The sequence below is a fragment of the Carassius carassius genome, chromosome 47, assembly GCF_963082965.1.
Source record: "Carassius carassius chromosome 47, fCarCar2.1, whole genome shotgun sequence".
NCBI lineage: Eukaryota > Metazoa > Chordata > Actinopteri > Cypriniformes > Cyprinidae > Carassius > Carassius carassius.
Window position 1 is genome coordinate 17,717,550 of NC_081801.1, and position 18,540 is coordinate 17,736,089.

General features: G+C 41.5%; 2 protein-coding genes across 2 annotated transcripts; one reads left to right on the forward strand and one right to left on the reverse strand.

Moving 5' to 3' along the window:
* The first annotated feature begins 2,051 nt into the window (after positions 1-2,051).
* LOC132130102 (proteasome maturation protein-like) lies at positions 2,052-3,988 on the forward strand. Its single transcript, XM_059541754.1, has 6 exons — positions 2,052-2,152; positions 2,632-2,732; positions 2,816-2,876; positions 3,361-3,462; positions 3,565-3,658; positions 3,829-3,988. Exons 1-6 carry the CDS (start codon positions 2,150-2,152, stop codon positions 3,894-3,896), a joined length of 429 nt encoding a protein of 142 aa, XP_059397737.1. The 5' UTR covers positions 2,052-2,149; the 3' UTR covers positions 3,897-3,988.
* Positions 3,989-4,030: 42 nt separating this feature from the next.
* Positions 4,031-8,424, reverse strand: LOC132130100 (coiled-coil domain-containing protein 82-like). The gene is made up of 7 exons (XM_059541753.1): positions 7,552-8,424; positions 6,159-6,417; positions 5,936-6,028; positions 5,361-5,485; positions 5,056-5,226; positions 4,600-4,809; positions 4,031-4,508 (listed from the first exon to the last, which is right to left on the reverse strand). Exons 1-7 carry the CDS (start codon positions 8,095-8,097, stop codon positions 4,443-4,445), a joined length of 1,470 nt encoding a protein of 489 aa, XP_059397736.1. The 5' UTR covers positions 8,098-8,424; the 3' UTR covers positions 4,031-4,442.
* Positions 8,425-18,540: the final 10,116 nt, after the last annotated feature.

Here is an 18,540-nt window from a genome sequence, read left to right on the forward strand (position 1 = left end):
ATAAAACTGTACAGCGTTTGTAGCTTTTTAAACAGCATTCTCCGTCCTACACCAACTACGCACACATTTCCTATCATGTAAGTCTATGAAAGACGATTGAACCAATCAGAGTAGGTATGGGGCGGGGCTGCACGTGCAACCCTGCCCCAGGTGCAGCCCCGCCTCGATCTGCAGGCTGCAGCCGGGTGCTTCTCACAATAGGACTTAATAGGGAGTGAGAAGGCTCTCCGTAGACGGGCTCTGGTCACAATCACATGATAACAGTATTTCCGGAGGAGACCGGAAGTACATAAGTTTAGGTTGAGAACAAGGTTAAAACATCCAATCACATTGCTTTACTCGGATTCCAAATTGTTAGCATCTAATAGGTTAAAACCATGCTTGGAGGAAATCATATCTGTCACACAGTCTGGATTTATGAAGGGAAGAATTATTTCAAACAATATAAGACTGGTAGACCTTTTAGATTATTCAGATTTGGTAAATGAGGAAGCTCTTATTTTGTTTTTAGATTTTTGTAAGGCTTTCGATACAGCAGAGCACAATTTCATGTATCAGGCCATTAATCATTTTGGTTTGGGCCCAACTTTTACAAATATGATGCACACACTCTATAATAATATCTCAAGTGTTTCTTTATCCAGTGGTACGTCTTCTCGTTTTGATATCCAAAGAGGCATTAGACAGGGATGCCCTATTTCCCCATTTTTATTTTTATTAGTAGCTGAAACATTGAATCTTTACACTCTGCATTGCTTACAAACTAAAGGTATTGAGATAGGAGATTTCACTTTAACTCTTAGTCAGCTGATGACACTTTTTATTGATTGAATAACAAAAATCAGGTCCGTGTTATTCTGGAGGCACTCAAATTGTTCTCTGATGCCTCAGGTCTATCTGTGAATCAGTCTAGGAGTGAAATTATGACTGAACACCAACTAGAAGACTCACGTATATCTGGAATACAGGTTAAACAATTAGTTAGATACTTGGGTATTGTAATTAGTAAATCAGCCACAGAGAGACAAACATAATTTTTTGCAAAGATTACAAAAAACAAGAAGTATTTTTAATTGCTGGCTCCAAAGAAATTTATATATTCAAGGTTGTGTATTGATTTGATTTTGAACGCTGAAGGGATCCTGTATTAGATTCTAAAATGTGTGCCGCAGTTGATACAATTTTCTTAAAATTTATTTGGAGAGTCGACACAGAATATATTAAAAAGAAAACCATAATCAGAAGTGTTTCAGAAGGAGGACTAAAGGCTTTAGACTTTGAGACTATCAATAACACATTTAAAATTAATTGGATCAAGCACTGTCTTTGTGAAAATAACCTTCCATAGTTCATTCCCAATCTAATCTTCATGAATGTGGTGGTCTTAATTTTCTACTTGCTTGTGATTTTAAATGCACTAAACTCCCAATTAAGTTGTTTTATTTTCAAAAACAAGCCTTGAATGCATGGAAATTAGTCTACAAAAACAATTTCTCTCCCCATTCCTGTTTTTTTATTTATTTTATTTTTATTAATCAATATATATTATTCAAAAACTTTTTTTTTTTTTTTTTTTGTGGAACAATTGGTGTATGATTGAAAGAGCACAGGTTAGAGTTCTTTAAGTATTTTTAAGGTAAGGTGGGCTTTTATTATAGGTTATATGATAAGAAATGTTTCCCCTTCTCCCCTCCCTCTTCTTCTGCACCCTATAATTAAATTCCTCAAAACAGAAATAGCTTTGATAACTAAAAATTGTCCAGTCTTTATAAAATAAAGATTTCCTCTTATGTAAAATACACCTGCTATTCAATAACATTATGTGGAGTAAAATTATGCTTGTACAACATTTTCCAAAACACCTGAAAATCAGATAACTTAAAAGGCCGTTTTAATTAATCATTGGGTCAAATCCTCCAACACTTTGGGAAAGATAAAAAGGAACATAAAGACTGTTCACTTACAAACACCAACCATCTTAACGTAATAACCTAATTAGACTGTGAACCTACTGTTTGGTCCACATTCCGGAACAGAAGGTGGCGGTAATGCACTAATAAGCTGGAGGCCAACCGCCGTTAAAATATCAAAAGAAGAACCAGACCGGAAGTAAATTAATGCTGATCATATTGACGAACCTCGCAAGAAGATGGTAGTGCAGAGCTACAATTTGTTAATAATTTTTTTTTCTTTTGTTGTACTTTATAGGGTGGTGATTTGTGTTAATTTTCTGATCTTAGTACAATGTGCAACATGCATTTACCGTTAATAATGTGATTATTTGTGCTATGCCGTTAATTAGCTAGCTAATATAGCGTAGCACAGCAGCTAGTGTTTATTTATATTCCAGGGCAGAAATAATTTACCCTTTGATGTCTAGATTTTTTATTATTTGCCCTATTTAAATGTATAGATATCAGAATTAATTTTGTTACTAAGTCGTTAGCTTCTAAATAAATTGTGATTCGTCATGGCCTTATTTTCAGTTTGTAGTCTTAACTGAAGAGATAGAAATGTGCGTTAATGTAATGGGTTTATTGTCTCTTTCAGGCCATTTCAACGGTGCGATTTTTTTCTTTTTTACATCAGCTTCCTTTTATGAATGTTTCTATAATACTGTGTTTTATGCAGAATACCCGTGGCCTGCGCTCTCAGTTGAAGGACAGTGTTCCTGTCACGGGTCTGTGTCCACAGGCGGGTCCTTATGGGGTTCAGGACTCTCTACGCAGAGGGTATGTTCGGGCCATATAAACCTGTAAATGTTTGTTTCTGCCCTATTTTGTATCCTAAATCCTTTAATTTGATGCAATCATAGGTTCTCAAGTGTAAAGAATGAGCTGTTACCAAGTCATCCATTGGAGCTTTCTGAGAAAAATGTGAGTAGACTTTAAGATTTGGCTTCTTGAGTGCATTGCTAATGTACATGCTCCTATAAACACACACACACAAAACATCTAAATGTATAAATACATGGGGGAGAAATGATTGGGGTGATAATGCTCTTGCAAAGTCTTGAAATGTACAGTGATGTATACCATCTTAAATACAGAATTATATTACATCATTTTTTAATTACAATAATAATAATTGTAATACATTTAAAATATGTAAAAAGTAGACTTTAAAATATACAAACATTACAAAAACGCATTGTCATACAGGTATCAGTTCATTGTCTTACATAATTATAATAATAATATAATAATAATGCATAATAATAATAATGCATAATTACAAGCAGCTAACATTGTAGTAACTATATGTGTTCTGTAGTTTTCCTCTACACTTATTTTTGTAATTACAATTATCAAGGACACCTTAAAATAAAGTGTAACATCAGCTTGTCTTGTGTGAAACCAGTTTCAGCTTAACCAGGACAAGATGAATTTCAATACACTAAGGAACATCCAGGGTCTTCACGCACCCCTCAAACTACAGATGGAGTACAGAGCGGCTAGACAGGTATTGAGAACAAGTGTCATAAACATGTAAATTACACTGTAAACACCCTATACTCATTATGGAAGACTATTGTATTTAAATATTTCACTTGCTTGCTTTCAGATTCAGCGTTTGCCCTTCCTGCCAAGCTCAAATCTGGCCCTGGATACCCTCAGAGGTGCTGATGACACCATTGGCTTTGAGGACATCCTTAACGGTATGAAAAAAAACATTATTACTTGCACGCTACCATTCAGTCCTCAAAGTTTTTACCTATTTGGTTCCTTGCATGGTTTTGCTTTATAAAAGTATGGCACTGATATTGCTGGAAGTTTTAAAGTTGATTTTGTGCAGTATACTACGTCTCATATACATTCCCCCCTCCAGATCCTATCCACAGTGAGATGATGGGGGATCCTCACATAATGACCGAATACAAGCTTGGTGTCCTGTGAGGATGCCATTTCTGCACTATTTTCACCCAAGCCTGTAGATTGTGTTATATGCATTGTTTGACCACAATTTCTAATAAAATATAAGACTTGAATTCAGAAATTGTGCTGCAAAACATGAACGTTTAACAGAACAATGGTTATGAATCTTGTTTATTAAAAGAACATTCAAGCACTGCAAAATTACTTGGATGCATTTACACAGAAGCATTAGAATGAGATTATTTATAAATGAAGGCATAAAAATAGCATACAGATCTTTGAAAGCACAATGTTCTGTGTAAAATACTGTTGTCTTTTTCTTTTAATCCTCACGATTCGGACAAACTTGTTACATTTTAGGCTGTATTATTGTTTGTATATACTCATTACTTAATTTATAACAATCATGCAGAAGCAATTTACACAGCAGTATGATTAGAAAATTAAAATGCTAGATCTTAAGGTCACACACTTTTCAGCAACTCAAAAGTTAGCCATGCTTCATATGACAAAAATATATATATAATTTACAGAAATAAAACTGCCATTAGGGAAAATTCAGCACTTTCAGTCCAGCTTTTCTTCCTGGAAGAAATCAGCAGAATTGAGATGCTCCTGAAACTTCTCATATTGCTAAATGGATAGAAAGAAAACAGGAATCAGTTTGCTTATACATATTTAAATAGCTCTTAAAGACACAAGAAAGATGGTTACATATTCACACCTCACTGATCCATCCTCCATCCTGCAGTTTAGTAAAAACTTTGTTGACTGTGTCCTTAACTGGTTCGTCATCCTCTCCTGTTTCTCCATGCTGTATTTCCTTCTGAGCTTCTAAAGCGGTGTGGCACCTCTCAAACAGATGGTATTTAAAGTGCTTTAGGGCATGGTAGACCTCGGTACGACTGGCACAGACAGAGCCAACAAAGAAACTCTGCAATTGTTAACAAATAAGCATTCCATCAACAAGTGCTTGAAAGGAAGTCTTCAAAACAATTTATAGTTGAACTGTATTGTGTGATTTGCATCAGAATCAGAATGAGCTTTATTGCCAGGTATGTTTACACATACAATGAATTTGTTTTTGTGATAGAAGCTCCGCAGTAGAACAGAATGACAGCGACAGAACATATAACACATAATAAAAGAATAAAAAAATACATTATGCATGTAAAACAACCTGGGAATCATCAGGCATGAACTGGTCCTCCTGCAGGGTTTTGTTGTGGTACAACTGGCCAGAGAGCTGCACAGTGAAGCGGCCCGTTCTGTGAAGCTCACAGGCTTCGCATCCCTTCGTCTGGACCCTTGTCATCATTACCCGCAATTTGGGATAACATTCTACCCTTTCCTTTTCATAAATGGAAATGATAAACAGACATGAAAGTAATCTGCACACCATATACAGGTGATAATAGTAAAGCAATCACTTAGAAATGTGACATCTTTTCATGAAAAAGACAAAGAGAAACACAAAGGGCTTACTTTGTAACGGTCTTTCCAGCGGCTCCTCTGCTTCAGGTTTTCCAGACGTGGAAGAACCAGTCGCTCATCAAAATGAAGCAATGATGATTTCATCTCCTGGGCGTATCGTTTTGTTCGTTCACCACCTGCAGTCATCGACACACCGTCAGATATATATATATATATATATATATACACTACCGTTCAAAAGTATGGGGTCTGTAAGACTTTTTAACGTTTCTGAAGGCTGCATTTATATGATCAAATATATTTAAATAAAATTACATTAATATTCTGAAATATTACAATTTAAAGAAACTTTGCAGCCATTACTTGTCTTCAGTCTCTCATGGTCTGGTGCTCAAGGAATATTTCTTAGCAATTATCATTGCTGAAAATTCATATATTGCACAGATGTGCTGCTTATTATTTTTGTGGAAACCATGACATTACATACTTTTTTTTCATGAATCTGAAATTAATGGAAGTTTCAAAAGTACAAATCTTTTATAAAATTCTAAATGCCTTTACTGTGTCTTATAGAAAGTGCTCTAAATCCAGTGCTAAGAAAATAAGGAATAAATCGATGAACATACTGTAAAGTGACTTGAGGAAGCTTGAGTCCAGTACATTGATCAGCAAGGCTTTGACCACCACGTTAAAGTGGGTGAGCTGAGATCCTGTGATAACTGTAATTGGAAGGGAAACAAGATGAGATGGGAAAATGGGAAATGATATTTTCAAATTAACTTAAATGTTACAGGCATACTGGAATTCCAAATTGTAAGCAAAACAAAAGCCAGTTTCACGTGGTCTTACATTGGCGAGGCAGGTGAGAGAGAAAGGTCTTGTCTTTGGCCTCCCCCTCTTCCTCCTGACCTTCATCCTTTTTCTGTTCATCTTCCTCCACAATAAAATCCTTGAGACTATCACTACTATCAGCAAGTTTTTCCTCCTCGCTGCTGTTTAGAGGACTCCCATTCTCTTTCACACTAGATTCATCATCAGAATCATCTGCTTTACTCTGCTCTTCAACGTTGTCCTCCTTGATCTCCTCTTCTCCATCTTCTTCTGAACCCTGTAGAAAAGATCCAATAGACAAGGTATCCAGTTAACAACCAATACCTTTTTTCAGGGAACCCCTTGGTTTCTGTCACCATTACCATTATTAATGTAACATAACAGATGTGTTCCACCTTAAAGCCGAAACTGCTAAAGAGTGGAAATTGTAAATGGTTGAAACTTTTTCATTTGCATTAAAAGTTACACATGGATTTAACAAAAGTCACATGAATTAGATCATTGGTGGTTGTAGAGTAAATACATTTGAGCTTTTCCTGAACCATGTGTCACAGAAACGATTGTTTTATATCCATGAATTCATCAGCCCTAGAAATTCCCCACTAATTCTACAAAGAAAGTTATACATCATATTAGGTGGAAATAATTGTACAGTACTCCTAGGTTTCCCTCAATCTTTATTAAATTGGACATGCATGCAGTCTGTCTCGTCAAGCTGAATTCAGAGTTGATAATTATTTAAAATTAAATTGTATGTATTTATATGTATGCAATACCTCAACAACTGCACATTTTAAAGCAATGGTCACTATCAGCCATTCAAAATGGCCAAAGTATAAAGTTAACAATAGGCCAATTGTCACAAAACTTGCTGGACATGTTTTTCTCTCAGGCACAGAAAACCGGATAAATAAATCAAATGCATTACCATCAATATTACAAACACAATGAACTTTGATCAACTTGGCAACCTCATAAATGAAAAATGACTAGCCTAATTTATTTTCAGTTACATAAATTACGCACAAAATGACCAAATTTCAGCGCTGTGATGGATTGGCCATCACTTCAGTCCCTGGCCTGTGGCCCTAGATGCTGTGATGGGCTCCAGCCCCCCTTCAACCCTGCAGAGGATACAGTGGTATAGAAAATGGATGGATGGATGACCAACTTTCCCAAAATTTGACATACATCTGTAAATCATATACTTGGGGTAGCTTAACATACTAAGTTTGATGCTGTTTGGTCAAATGGTGGCACTGTAACATCATGGAAACAGCAGTAGCTGCATGGCAAATGTAAATACTTAATTCAAATATATGCACACACAGATGTTTTACCAAGGAAATTGGTTATGATGCTTGAACCTGCTACTAAAGTACTTTTTCTTGTTCTGTCCCTATCAACTTACCAACGTCCTGCGCCTGCGCCGTGGGGTGCCTGACTTTCTTCTCTTTGACAGCTCCATGAGTTTATTCTTCCTCTCTCTTCTTTTGGCAGCAGCTTCTTTCAGTTCTGCATCTCTCTTCTTCTCCCTCAGAGCCTCGTCCTCGGAGTCCTCCGGCAGCCTGAGTCGTTTTCTCTGCAACACTCTCCTGAGCGGCTCTCCGCCGACGTCGCTGGAAGAATCGCTGGAATCACTGTCATCTAGAGGAGGGGCGCTGGCGGATCTTTTCCTCTGTCGTCGGGGCACAGCGCATTTCTCATCCGTCTCGCTGCTGTCATCCCCGTCACTCTCCCGTGCTCGATAAGAGCTATCGGAGGTACCGGGCTCATCTTCCGAGTTCCTGTACTCACTTTCTGAACTGACGCTCGTAGTGCTGGAGTACGAGCCCTCGTCGCTGTCATCCAGCATACGATCAATGGGATTCACGCGAGTCTTTTTCCTGTCAATGCGAGACTTGGGAGGCGGGCATTTTCGCCTTAACCCCAAAAGCTTTCCTACGCTTCTCATCATTTTTAAAGAGAAAAGGTGCCCCTTGATTTATCTACCACGATAATCTTTTTTTTAACTTCCTATATTATAGCTAGTTGTTATCTATTGAAACATGATCAGCGACAGCATGCTTGCGTGCGCGTTGTCAATTTACATTCCCGTCTCGTGAATGATTATTCACCTGTTTTTCTCACACGTAATAATTGATCCGTGTATGCAGAAGTAGATAAAGCTTAATCTATTGCTGCAATCAATATTTTACAAGTAATTTGAATAAATATGCTTATCAGCATGTATCATTCTGCTACAGTCTTCCACACGCGCCAATAACATGGGGGGCGTGTCTGTGTTTTTGTATATACGCACTTCCGTCCTTAGCTTCAAATCAGCTGTCACAAATGCGCCACCCAAAGACGAGGAGGATAATTGAATCCGATTTTTATTAGCGACAAGGGTTTTATCATTGCGTAACGGTTCTGCCTTTTCATTCTTATTGTTTTATCAAACTTTTTTAAAATAAATTGTGTAAATGTGTATGTCTGTATTTTAATGTTAGTAGGCTACATCTGAAAAAGAGGTATACACATACACTGCCGAGCACAGTGACAGAATATTTCAACCAGACTGTAATACGAATTCAAACTAAAGGATGCACTATACACTTTTAAATATCCTTAAAGCTCCTACCTGCATTAATAATCAGGGCGTTCAAACCAAGTCTCTGCAGCCTATAGTTTGAATTAGTAATATATAGCTAAACAGTTAGGTTGAAATATTCTAAAGAGGCAACAGAGATTAAAGGAGTGCATGAGCACAATCAAGCTTTGGTATATATAGAGTACTCATCACTTGATGCTAACAGCGCTACTGACACTGACAAGTGTGTATCGGTCACTCTTTTCCTTCTCTGCTAATGTCTCCCCTGCTAAAAGGATATACTACCACAACAAAATTAACAATTCTTGCAGTCTCTTTAAAACAATTACCTCCCCTTCCTTCATCAACTCTAACAATTGACAACTTTCTCACATTCTTTATTGATAAAATTACAACCATCAGTCCACAATTCTCCACACCACAAACTGTCAAACACATCTCACCAGCAAACATACACTTGCTCACATCCATCTCTACTCTCAGAGGCAGATGTCTCCAATCTGATCATTTCCAATCATCCTACTTGTCCACTTGATCTTTATTACATCTCATCTCTTTCAAGCCATTTCTCCTTCAGTTTTACCTACACACTCACATTATTAACACATCCCTTCACACTGGTGTCTTTCCCTCAGCATTTACAGTACACAGGCTTGGATAGCCCCACTACTTACGAAATCCACTCTTAACTCAGTACTTTTAGAAAACTACATACCGGTATCACTTCTTCCATTCATTGAAAACACTTGAACGAGTTGTGTTAAACCAAGTCTTTTCTTTTCTCACACAGAACAACCTCCTGGACAGCAACCAGTCTGGCCTCATAAGTGGACATTCAAATGAGACTGCCCTGCTCTTGGTTGTTGAAGCCTTAAAACTGTGGAGTTCCAGATCTTCAATATTTATCTTGCTGGATCTGTCTGTTGCTTTTGGCATGGTTAACCACCAGATCCTCCTGTCAACCCTCTTGGCAAAGAGCATCTCATGAACCGCACTACAGTGGTTCGAGTCTTTCCTCTCGGATAAGTCCTTCAAGGTATCTTGGAGGGGTGAGGTGTCCAAGTCGCAACATCTAGCTACTGGGGTGCTTCAGGCTTCAGTTCTTGCACTACTCCTCTTCTCTGTCTACATGGCATCTCTAGGTTCTGTCATTCAGAAGTTTATGTGTACAGTGTTTGTGTAGAATTTGTATAGTTTGTATTTTTTAGTTTATGTATAGGTAAACATTTATATATAATATATTTAAAGTCAAATTTTTTTTAAAGCTTCTCAGATGTTGAGAACCTCATTACAACAAAGAAGAATTATTGTAATTCTTAACCATACAAACAGAAAAAAGAGTGTCTTAATTAGAGTTGGCCTTATGGATAATGCAGGAATCTTTCCCAGTTTTACATCTTAGAAAGCAGGTCTGAAGTTAAAGGTAAAAATCAGACATCTCTCCTAATTTTCTGCACATATGCTGAGGCCCCACAGAGGTTCCCGACCTGAAACTCCCAGGATGCTCTTTTCATATCTTTACTGGTCCCAGAGGTCCCTCAAACTGTCACTCTGAGGGGTCCTGACACAGATCCCAAATATCCTGCCAGGACTGCTCCAGAAATCACAGTGAACTCCATCCCTAAAATTTCCCAGGATTTTCCTGCTAAAGTCACTCTGGTGATAGAGGGTTCTGGGTTATCTGCATCAGGAGATCCTCTCATGGCCTCAGTATTTCCTGGGTATTTACTGCCACAATTCCTCCTAAAAAAATATTAAACCTGATTGGAAAAAATATAAAACATAATCTGGAATAATCTGGAAAAATACCCATTCCTATTATGCTTCAATTCTAGAGAAGTTTAGCTTCTCGTTTTACCAGTTTATAATTATAATTTTTATACACTCAATAATACATTAATTATATAATAATAAAACACTTACCAGGTAAGTAATACCAGGTGACATCACAAAGGTGAGATACACTATATGTCCCTCTATTTACTGTTTGAAGCATTTCAGGGTATGATTCATCTGCAGACAGTGACTAAGATTAACTGTCAAAAGTAGCAATTGCCTTTGGAGAGGATATAAAATTGGTTTACCTGATAGTGGCTAATACCACAAAAGGAGAAGTTCAGAAGTAGTTCATGCTTTTCCCAAGTTCATTTTGACAAAAAAACTAACAAAAAAAATCATTCATAGTATTAATCATAAATCCACAGCATGAAAGCACCATAAATGTAGTCCATACAAATCATGTACTAACTCCAAGTCTGGTTGGGAGTCAGAGTCTTTAAGATGTTGGGTGTCTTTTATCCAGATTGACCGAACCAAAATAACTACACATTCATAATCAAGTTATACAGAATTATTGCACAGAACTAATAAGTAAACTTTAAAAAGTACAGAAATGGTTTTCCTGCAAGGCAGCAGCATTTCCCTTACCTTTACCTTTAGAGTCTTACCTTGTAATTCTCTAAAAGTAGTTTTGCAATCAGGAGTGAGGAAGGTTTTAATCATATCATCTACATTCAACTTTTAATGGTATTTAATGCTATTTTACACTCCCAATTTCATCTACATTAAAATGTAATATGGTGTCCAACCTGACTAAGGCCTGTTAATTGCATTAATAATATTTGACCAAAATACTTGTATTGAAATACTTTATCGAGTTTACATATTTTTGGCTGAGAGCAAAGTTTAGTTTCATACCTTGGGATCTTTATGTGATTTTAATGTTGTCCTAGAGAGCTGCCTTTGTACCAAATTATTTGCTTGTTTTATTTCCTACTGTACAAACTTCTTATATTTTTTAAATGCATATTTTTGTTCATTAAAACTAACATTTATGCAATATTTTAATAAAGAGATTGTTGAGTAAACACAGCATCTTATTGACTGATGAGTGACCAACAAGGGCTTTCTCAGCAGCAGGTGTATTTCCTACCAAAAGTGGATGGGAGTTAGTACGGATTCTGAGTGCTTTTTTGGCATGTTTGGCAGGTCAGGCCTGAGGGAGTGAAAAACATACCTGGGCGAAAAAAGAAGCATGAAGAGTGACATACTTCCACTTCAATAAAATATGAATCATTATGGCTGGAGATTATAGAGACAAAATAGAGACAAATACAAGGCATTGTATCTGCTTCAAGGCATCTGCTTTTCTTGTTAATATAAACAGATTCAGTGGCCCAACAACAATGTACAACAGGTAAATTTAACTGAAGAAATAATATAAAGTAATATAATATATAAAGTGAAAAAATAAATAAGTAATGGGTAAAGCTGGAATAGATTTTTAAAGGGGTCATGTGATGTTGCTAAAAATAACATTATTTTGTGTATTTGGTGGAATGAAATGTGTTTATGTGATTTAAGGTTAAAAATATTATTATTATTATTATTATTTTACACATACTGTACATGATTGTTTCTCCTCTATGTCCCACCTTTCTGAAACACGTTGTTTTTTACAAAGTTCATCAGTCTGTAAAGTATGTGCTCTGATTGGCCAGCTATCCTTTGTGTTGTGTTTGGCCGAATGCATGCAACAGAAATGTTACGCCCCTTAACATACTGTGATGTGTGTCCCAGTCAGAACACCAAGACTAAAACAATAAAACCCATTACAAACGAGCCATTTGTTGCATCCAGTGGGGACATAATTACAAATTATACTGACTAATACTTTGAATTGCGCTGCGTGTTTGGGAAAACGAAAAAAAACAAGCGCTGCGCTACACTGCTTTGTGGCAAATCCTTTACATATGTAAACATACTTACAGACTTTGAGTCAGAACAGCTGGCATTGTAGTCTTCTCTCCCCAGGATCACGAAACAGTCCTTCATAAAATGGGCAGTACACATCTGAATATTTGGTTTGAACTGTACTAGAACAGTACTGTAAATACAACTTAACCACTGATTTCTAATTGGGTCTTCTTTTGGAAGGCCAAACAAAGTATTTTCGCTTACACAACAGTGTCTCCACAACATGATGCCGTCGGCAAGAGGAGGATCAAAGTTAGGCCTTCTTTCTTTGCGTAAACATTTGGGCAGCGTTATGCAAATCTTCCCATACAGTGAAGTAGACATGGGGGCATGTTCAAACAAACCATTTTAGGAGGGCATGGATGAGTCATGACTTTTATAAAGAATATCTCTTTGGGTTTGAGACAGTAGTTTTTGCAACTTTAGAGATCTTATCTATTTACGATCAGCTTGTAACACTCCAAAGAGCGTTGCTGGTCTGTTGGTCTGTTGTAACTTTTAAGTAAACTTAAAGATTCCTAAATGCATCTACTTTCGGAAGGCCAAATAAAGTACTTTTGCTTTCACCTAGATACACACACATCATCTCCCTGACATGGCTGCTTCAACACTAACTGTGGTTACTGAAACCACGCCTCCTTTCTTTGCGTGAACATTTGGGCAGCATTATGAAAATATATCAGGGATTTATCTATGCACAATCAGCTTGTAACACTCCAAAGAGAAAGGAAAAGTTGAAATCGCATCATATGACCCCTTTAAGGATAGTCATGTCACTCGGCGGCCAACTTTGAAATTCCTCCTGGGCATGCAAGTGCAGCTTCTATTTCTTTGAATGGGGAAACATCAAATTCTCCAAAACTGTTCATCAAGCTTTTGATAAAATTTCCAATTTGAAATCACCAATGAAATCTGACGACAACTGTCTCATAAATGTTGTTTCTTTTGCTCAAACAGCGATTTTCAAGCTAGACCAGCCAGTGGACATGCGCAGTCATAAGCGTGTGTCTCAGAACCTTGACTGTTTTTATAGCAACCGGGACTTCTAACATCTGCAGTGATGTGCTGACTTTACGGATTAACGATTGGTTCTTTTATTCAGAAGGCGGGACTTCCTTTGATAGAGCGGCCATATAGATCGCTGCATTTTTCCACATTCAAAACTATACAATTGACACATCTTTGTCAAAAAAAACTCATGCAGAAATATTGCGGGTTTTTTGGCTATAAGATGCATGGCAAATGAAAACAATATGTGTTCTAAAATTGGCTGAAAATATCAAACATGTTTGTTCCTCTTCAGGAACTCGAGCTGCGTCGAGAACGTTTGGGGAACGCGTCCAGCGTGACGTCTCTGAATAATGTGTATAATCAGTCCAAAGGAAGGGCGAGACGTCATAGGCGGGTGACGTCAGAGACCAGGAAGCATAAAGCATGAGCGGCAAAGCCGGAAGTCAGCCTTGTGTCTTCAGCAAGCGCTCTGTGTGTGTGTGTCAGTCACTATCTGTTTGTGAGTCTTATTTATTGTCGTTTGTCCACTGATAAACTCCATTGTCAAAGCTTCAATCAAGAGAAGTTTTGGGCGAGAGCAGGCAGCGTTCAGGCTGTGTGTATTCCCTGCCAAAAAAAAAAAAAAAAAAGGTAGGGACACACGCAGCTCGTGTGTTGTCTGCTTGAGAGTGAAGCGCACAGTGTCAGCTCTCGAGGGAATTGACGGCTTTCGGATCTGCTGGAAGGAATGTAAGACGGGTCTTTTCAAGTCCCTATCTTTTTCTTAGCCACCAGATCCGGCGCCCGCTCTCGGGGGTACTTTGCGGTACTTTTTACGTTTGCGGTACTTTCTCCCCGATGAGAGGGCGCGATGCACTGCCTGTCTTTCTCAGAGGAGATTGATATGGAAAGGCGTCGATGAGCTCGCCAGTTGTTCAAGCACCAGTCACACAAGCACTAGTTACACACGCATATTATGCCTAATATTATAATAAGCAGCATTAATGAGGAGTGGAGCTCGCGCAGTCGGCTCTCGGGGGGCTGATTGTGCTTTTCTCGCTGTTAAGCGCTCCGCTCTCGCCGGGCACGCTCCGAGGAGTGTGTCCGTGCATGCGATCTTGCAGTTGCGGTCGCGCTGGGGCTGATGCACGGCGGCGACCGCAATGGCGGGAATCGCACATGATCTGGTGAACGGGTTGGAGACGGCTCGTCCTATCTCCACCCGTGTTTACTAGATCTAGAGCTCGTTCTCGAGGCTTGGAAAACCAGCGAGGCTTGGAAACCAGCGCTGTGGTTTGTCGCCCTCTGAGACAGCTCGCTGCTGCTGTTGCATGCTCTCTCGTCGGGCACGCTATGAGGAGTGTATCCGTGCATGTGATCTTGCGGTTGCGGTGGCGCTGGGGCTGATGCACGGCGGCGACCGCGATAGCGGGATTCGCACATGATCTGGCGAACGTGTTGGAGACGGCTCGTCCTATCTCCACCCGTGTTCACTAGACCTAGAGCTCGGTCTCGAGGCTTGAAAACCCGTGCTGTGGTTTCTGCGTCCTCGGAGGCAGAGCTCGCTGCAGCATTCGTCTTTCTCTGAGGAGATTGATGCTGTCTGTGTGACTGAGTAGCATATATATATATATATATATATATATATATATAAAAAAATAGAACATGCACGCTGCCGAGGCAACGCGTGTAATACATTGTTTCATCTTTATGTGAGTTTTTTTTTTTTTTTTTACACCAGACAGTGTTGACTCGTCTGGTTGTTGACTACTATATATTAATATTTATCTGACTATGTGAAGTTAGATGTGCAGGGGCTCTAGGGATGTAATTTCTTATGTGAGAACACGTGTGTACCGCTCTTCCTCTGAGGAGGTTGAGGCGGTCAGGGGCTGCTGCGCGGAGCAGTCCCAACCATGTTCCAGCCCCTCGTGCCGGGGGTGTCACTTTTGTACTCCGCAGACGCTAGAGTCAGAGTGGCACTTCCAGGCCGAAGGCTCCTAGTGGAAAGCAGTTCTATGGACCATTGTTTTCACTGGATAGCCTTCATCATAACGTCCTGACGCGTAAGGCCTAGGACGTTTTGAGGGCCAGCTCCCTCTGGGGAAGAGTGGTGTACACCGCATTACACGGTGCCCGTCTCTCCTCAGTGCCCTCAGGAGATCGATCTGCCAACCCTGCCGGTGTTCCAGGGCACAGCGGTCTCCAGCGAGCGCTTCTCTCAGTTACCGCCCGGAAACGTAGCGGTGCTGAGAGGCTCGCTACCTCTACGGAGATATCTAGAGCAGCTAGTATGGTCGTCCCCTGCTGGTCCGCCGCTTCAGGACACCGAGCTAGTGACTCTAGGCACACCAGAGGCCAGTCTCACGAGACTGGTTCCCTTAGGAGGTCACATGGCAGTGTGGGAGCCCCTGCCAAGTGTACTTCACGGGGTCCTGCCCCGAGCAGGCTCTGGTCTAGTCTTCCTAGCAGACGACGTGGGTCTGAGGCACGTCGTTTTTAGGAGACTTCAGCTAGGAGAGTCCTGAGGCTGCGGCTCAGGACCTCGGAGGGCAGGACCTTCTGGGGAAGAGCGGTATACAACGCATTACACGGTGCCCGTCTCTCCTCAGTGCCCTCAGGAGATCGATCTGCCAACCCTGCCGGTGTTCCAGGGCGCAGCGGTCTCCAGCGAGCGCTTCTCTCAGTTACCACCCGGAAACGTAGCGGTGCTAAGAGGCTTGTGACCTCCTGGGAGGTTTCCAGAGCAGCTAGCTTGGCTGTCTCAGTGGGTCCTGCACACTGTAGTGAGAGGCCACAGAATCCAGTTCTGTTGGGCCCCAAGCAGGCTCTGGTAATGGAACAGAAGTAGACTCTCTCTGAGGACCGAGACCATCGATGTGGTCCCTCCTTGGGTTGCAGAGTCCGGTCCTACAGCCGGTACTTCACTGTTCCAAGGAAGGATGAGGTGTTGTGTCCTTTTCTAGATCTGTGCTTTTTGAACCTCTCAGTCAGGGAACTGAAGTTTAGCACGCCTGCACAGGCCAAGTCCAAGGACTGGTGTGTCACGATCGATCAAAAGATGCACTTATCTCCATCCTTCTTCATCGGAAGTTCCTGAGGTTTGCTTTTGGGGGCAAAAGCCTACCAATACGGATCTTCCTCTGGCCTTGCACTCTCACCCCACATTTTCACGAATCAACCACATTGACGATTGGTTGATATCAGCTCAATCTGAGCAGATGACGGTTCTGCACCGAGATGTCGTTCTCGCTCACATGAAAGAGCTGGGGTTAAGACTTAACGCCAAGAAAAGTGGGCTTTCTCCAGTTCAGAGAACCACTTATCTGGGCATGGTGTGGGATTCAACCACGATGCAGGCACGTATGTCACCTGCTCGGATCGAGTCGATCCTCACTGCAGTCGCGAGAGGGAGAGAAGGCTGGTCACTCACTGTCAAGCAGTCACGGAGATTGCTGGGTCTGATGGCAGCTGCGTCCAACATGAATACTATTGGCCTGCTGTACATGAGACCCCTATAGTGGTGGCTCGAGACCAAGGGGTTCTTCCTGAAGGGAAACCCACTTCGCATGCTAAAGGTCACGCGGCGCTGCCTACGTGCCTTGGATATGTGGAGGAAGCCTTGGTTCTTGTCTCAGGGCCCGGTGCTGGGAGCTCCTTGTCGCCGCGGGATGCTAGCGACAGACGAGTCCCTCACCGGCTGGGGTGCGGTCATGAGTGGCCACCCTGCCCGCGGTCTGTGGAGTGGTCGCCATCTGACATGGCACATCAACTGCCTGGAGATGCTGGCCGTGCTTCGTGCACTTCGTTATTTTCTCCCAGACCTAAGAGGTCACCATGTGTTGGTGCGCACCGACAACACAGCGGGGGTCTCTTACATCAACCACTAAGGAGGTCTGCACTCACGCCATTTATACAAATAGCGTACCAGATCCTTGTGTGGGCCCAGGACGAATTCCTCTCGCTCAGAGCAGTTCACATTCCTGGGCATCTTAATATGGGAGCAGACATCCTGTTGAAGCAGGGGCCAAGGCCCGGGGAATGGCGGCTTCACACCAAGGTGATGAAGCAGAGTTGGAGAGTTGGGCCAGACTCGGCTGGATCTGTTTGCGACTCGAGACACATCGCACAGTCCCCTCTGGCTTCCTCTGACTCACAGACATGGTACAGACATGGCCGAGGCTTCATCTGTACATTTTTCCCCTGATTGCTCTGCTCTCGGCAGTTCTGGAGAGAGTGCGCCGGGAAGGAGTCCGGCTGCTGTTAGTAGCCCCGTTCTGGACAGGCTGGGTATGGTTCCTGGGCCTGATTTCTCTTTTTGACGGCACTCCATGGGAGGTTCCCGTCAGGAGAGATCTCCTCTTGCAGGTGGAGGGTGCGCCCCCGCATGGAGCTTAGAGGCTGTAGGTGCTGTCTCTGAGGAGGCACAACTCTTAGCTTCCGGTCTCTCAACCAAGGTTGTAAGACCGTTCTCCAATCCAGAGCTCCCTCAATGAGGAAACTGTATGCCTTGAAGTGGAAGCCTTTCACTTCTTGCTGCAGAGACCGCCAGCTCGACCCAGTTAACTGCCCGTATGGTACAGTGCTGGAGTTCCTGCAGGCTCTCCGCAGGGTTGACCCACTCCACCATGAAGGTCCATGTGGCGGCCATGGTGGCCTACCGCGCCCCTCTCGGTGGCCAGTCAGTGGGCAGAAACCCTCTGGTTACATGTTTCCTCCATGGTGCGCTGAGGCTGAGGCCTCCGGCCAGAAGAAGCTTATGCTAAGCGGTGATCAGGATGTTATCCTAAGCCTCGAGTCCTCTGATCTCTCCTCTCCTGGGGGTCAAGACTCCCGAATTCTGTCAGGCTCCTTCTCTTGCTTTAGCTGTGCTCTTCCACACTAGGCAGAGATTTGAAAGTCTGGCGGCGTGGGCATTCTCGTTCCCCAAACGTTCTCGACGCAGCTCGAGTTCCTGAAGAGGAACGTCTAAGGTTACGTATGTAACCCTGGTTCCTCGAAGGAACGAGACGCTGCGTCACAGTGCCACACTTCCGGCATCTCTGGCTGGCGCTTGCTTCA

Excerpts from the sequence above, each read along its gene's own strand:
- LOC132130102 (XM_059541754.1), top strand. Across the intron at positions 2,733-2,815 it reads CAGGACTCTCTACGCAGAGG|GTTCTCAAGTGTAAAGAATG; the intron begins GTATGTTCGGGC and ends ATGCAATCATAG. Across the intron at positions 2,877-3,360 it reads TGGAGCTTTCTGAGAAAAAT|TTTCAGCTTAACCAGGACAA; the intron begins GTGAGTAGACTT and ends GTGTGAAACCAG.
- LOC132130100 (XM_059541753.1), bottom strand. The coding sequence starts at position 8,097 with ATGATGAGAAGCGTAGGAAAGCTTTTGGGGTTAAGGCGAAAATGCCCG. Across the intron at positions 6,029-6,158 it reads CTCTCACCTGCCTCGCCAAT|TTATCACAGGATCTCAGCTC; the intron begins GTAAGACCACGT and ends TTCCAATTACAG. Across the intron at positions 5,486-5,935 it reads CTTCCTCAAGTCACTTTACA|GTGGTGAACGAACAAAACGA; the intron begins GTATGTTCATCG and ends CGATGACTGCAG.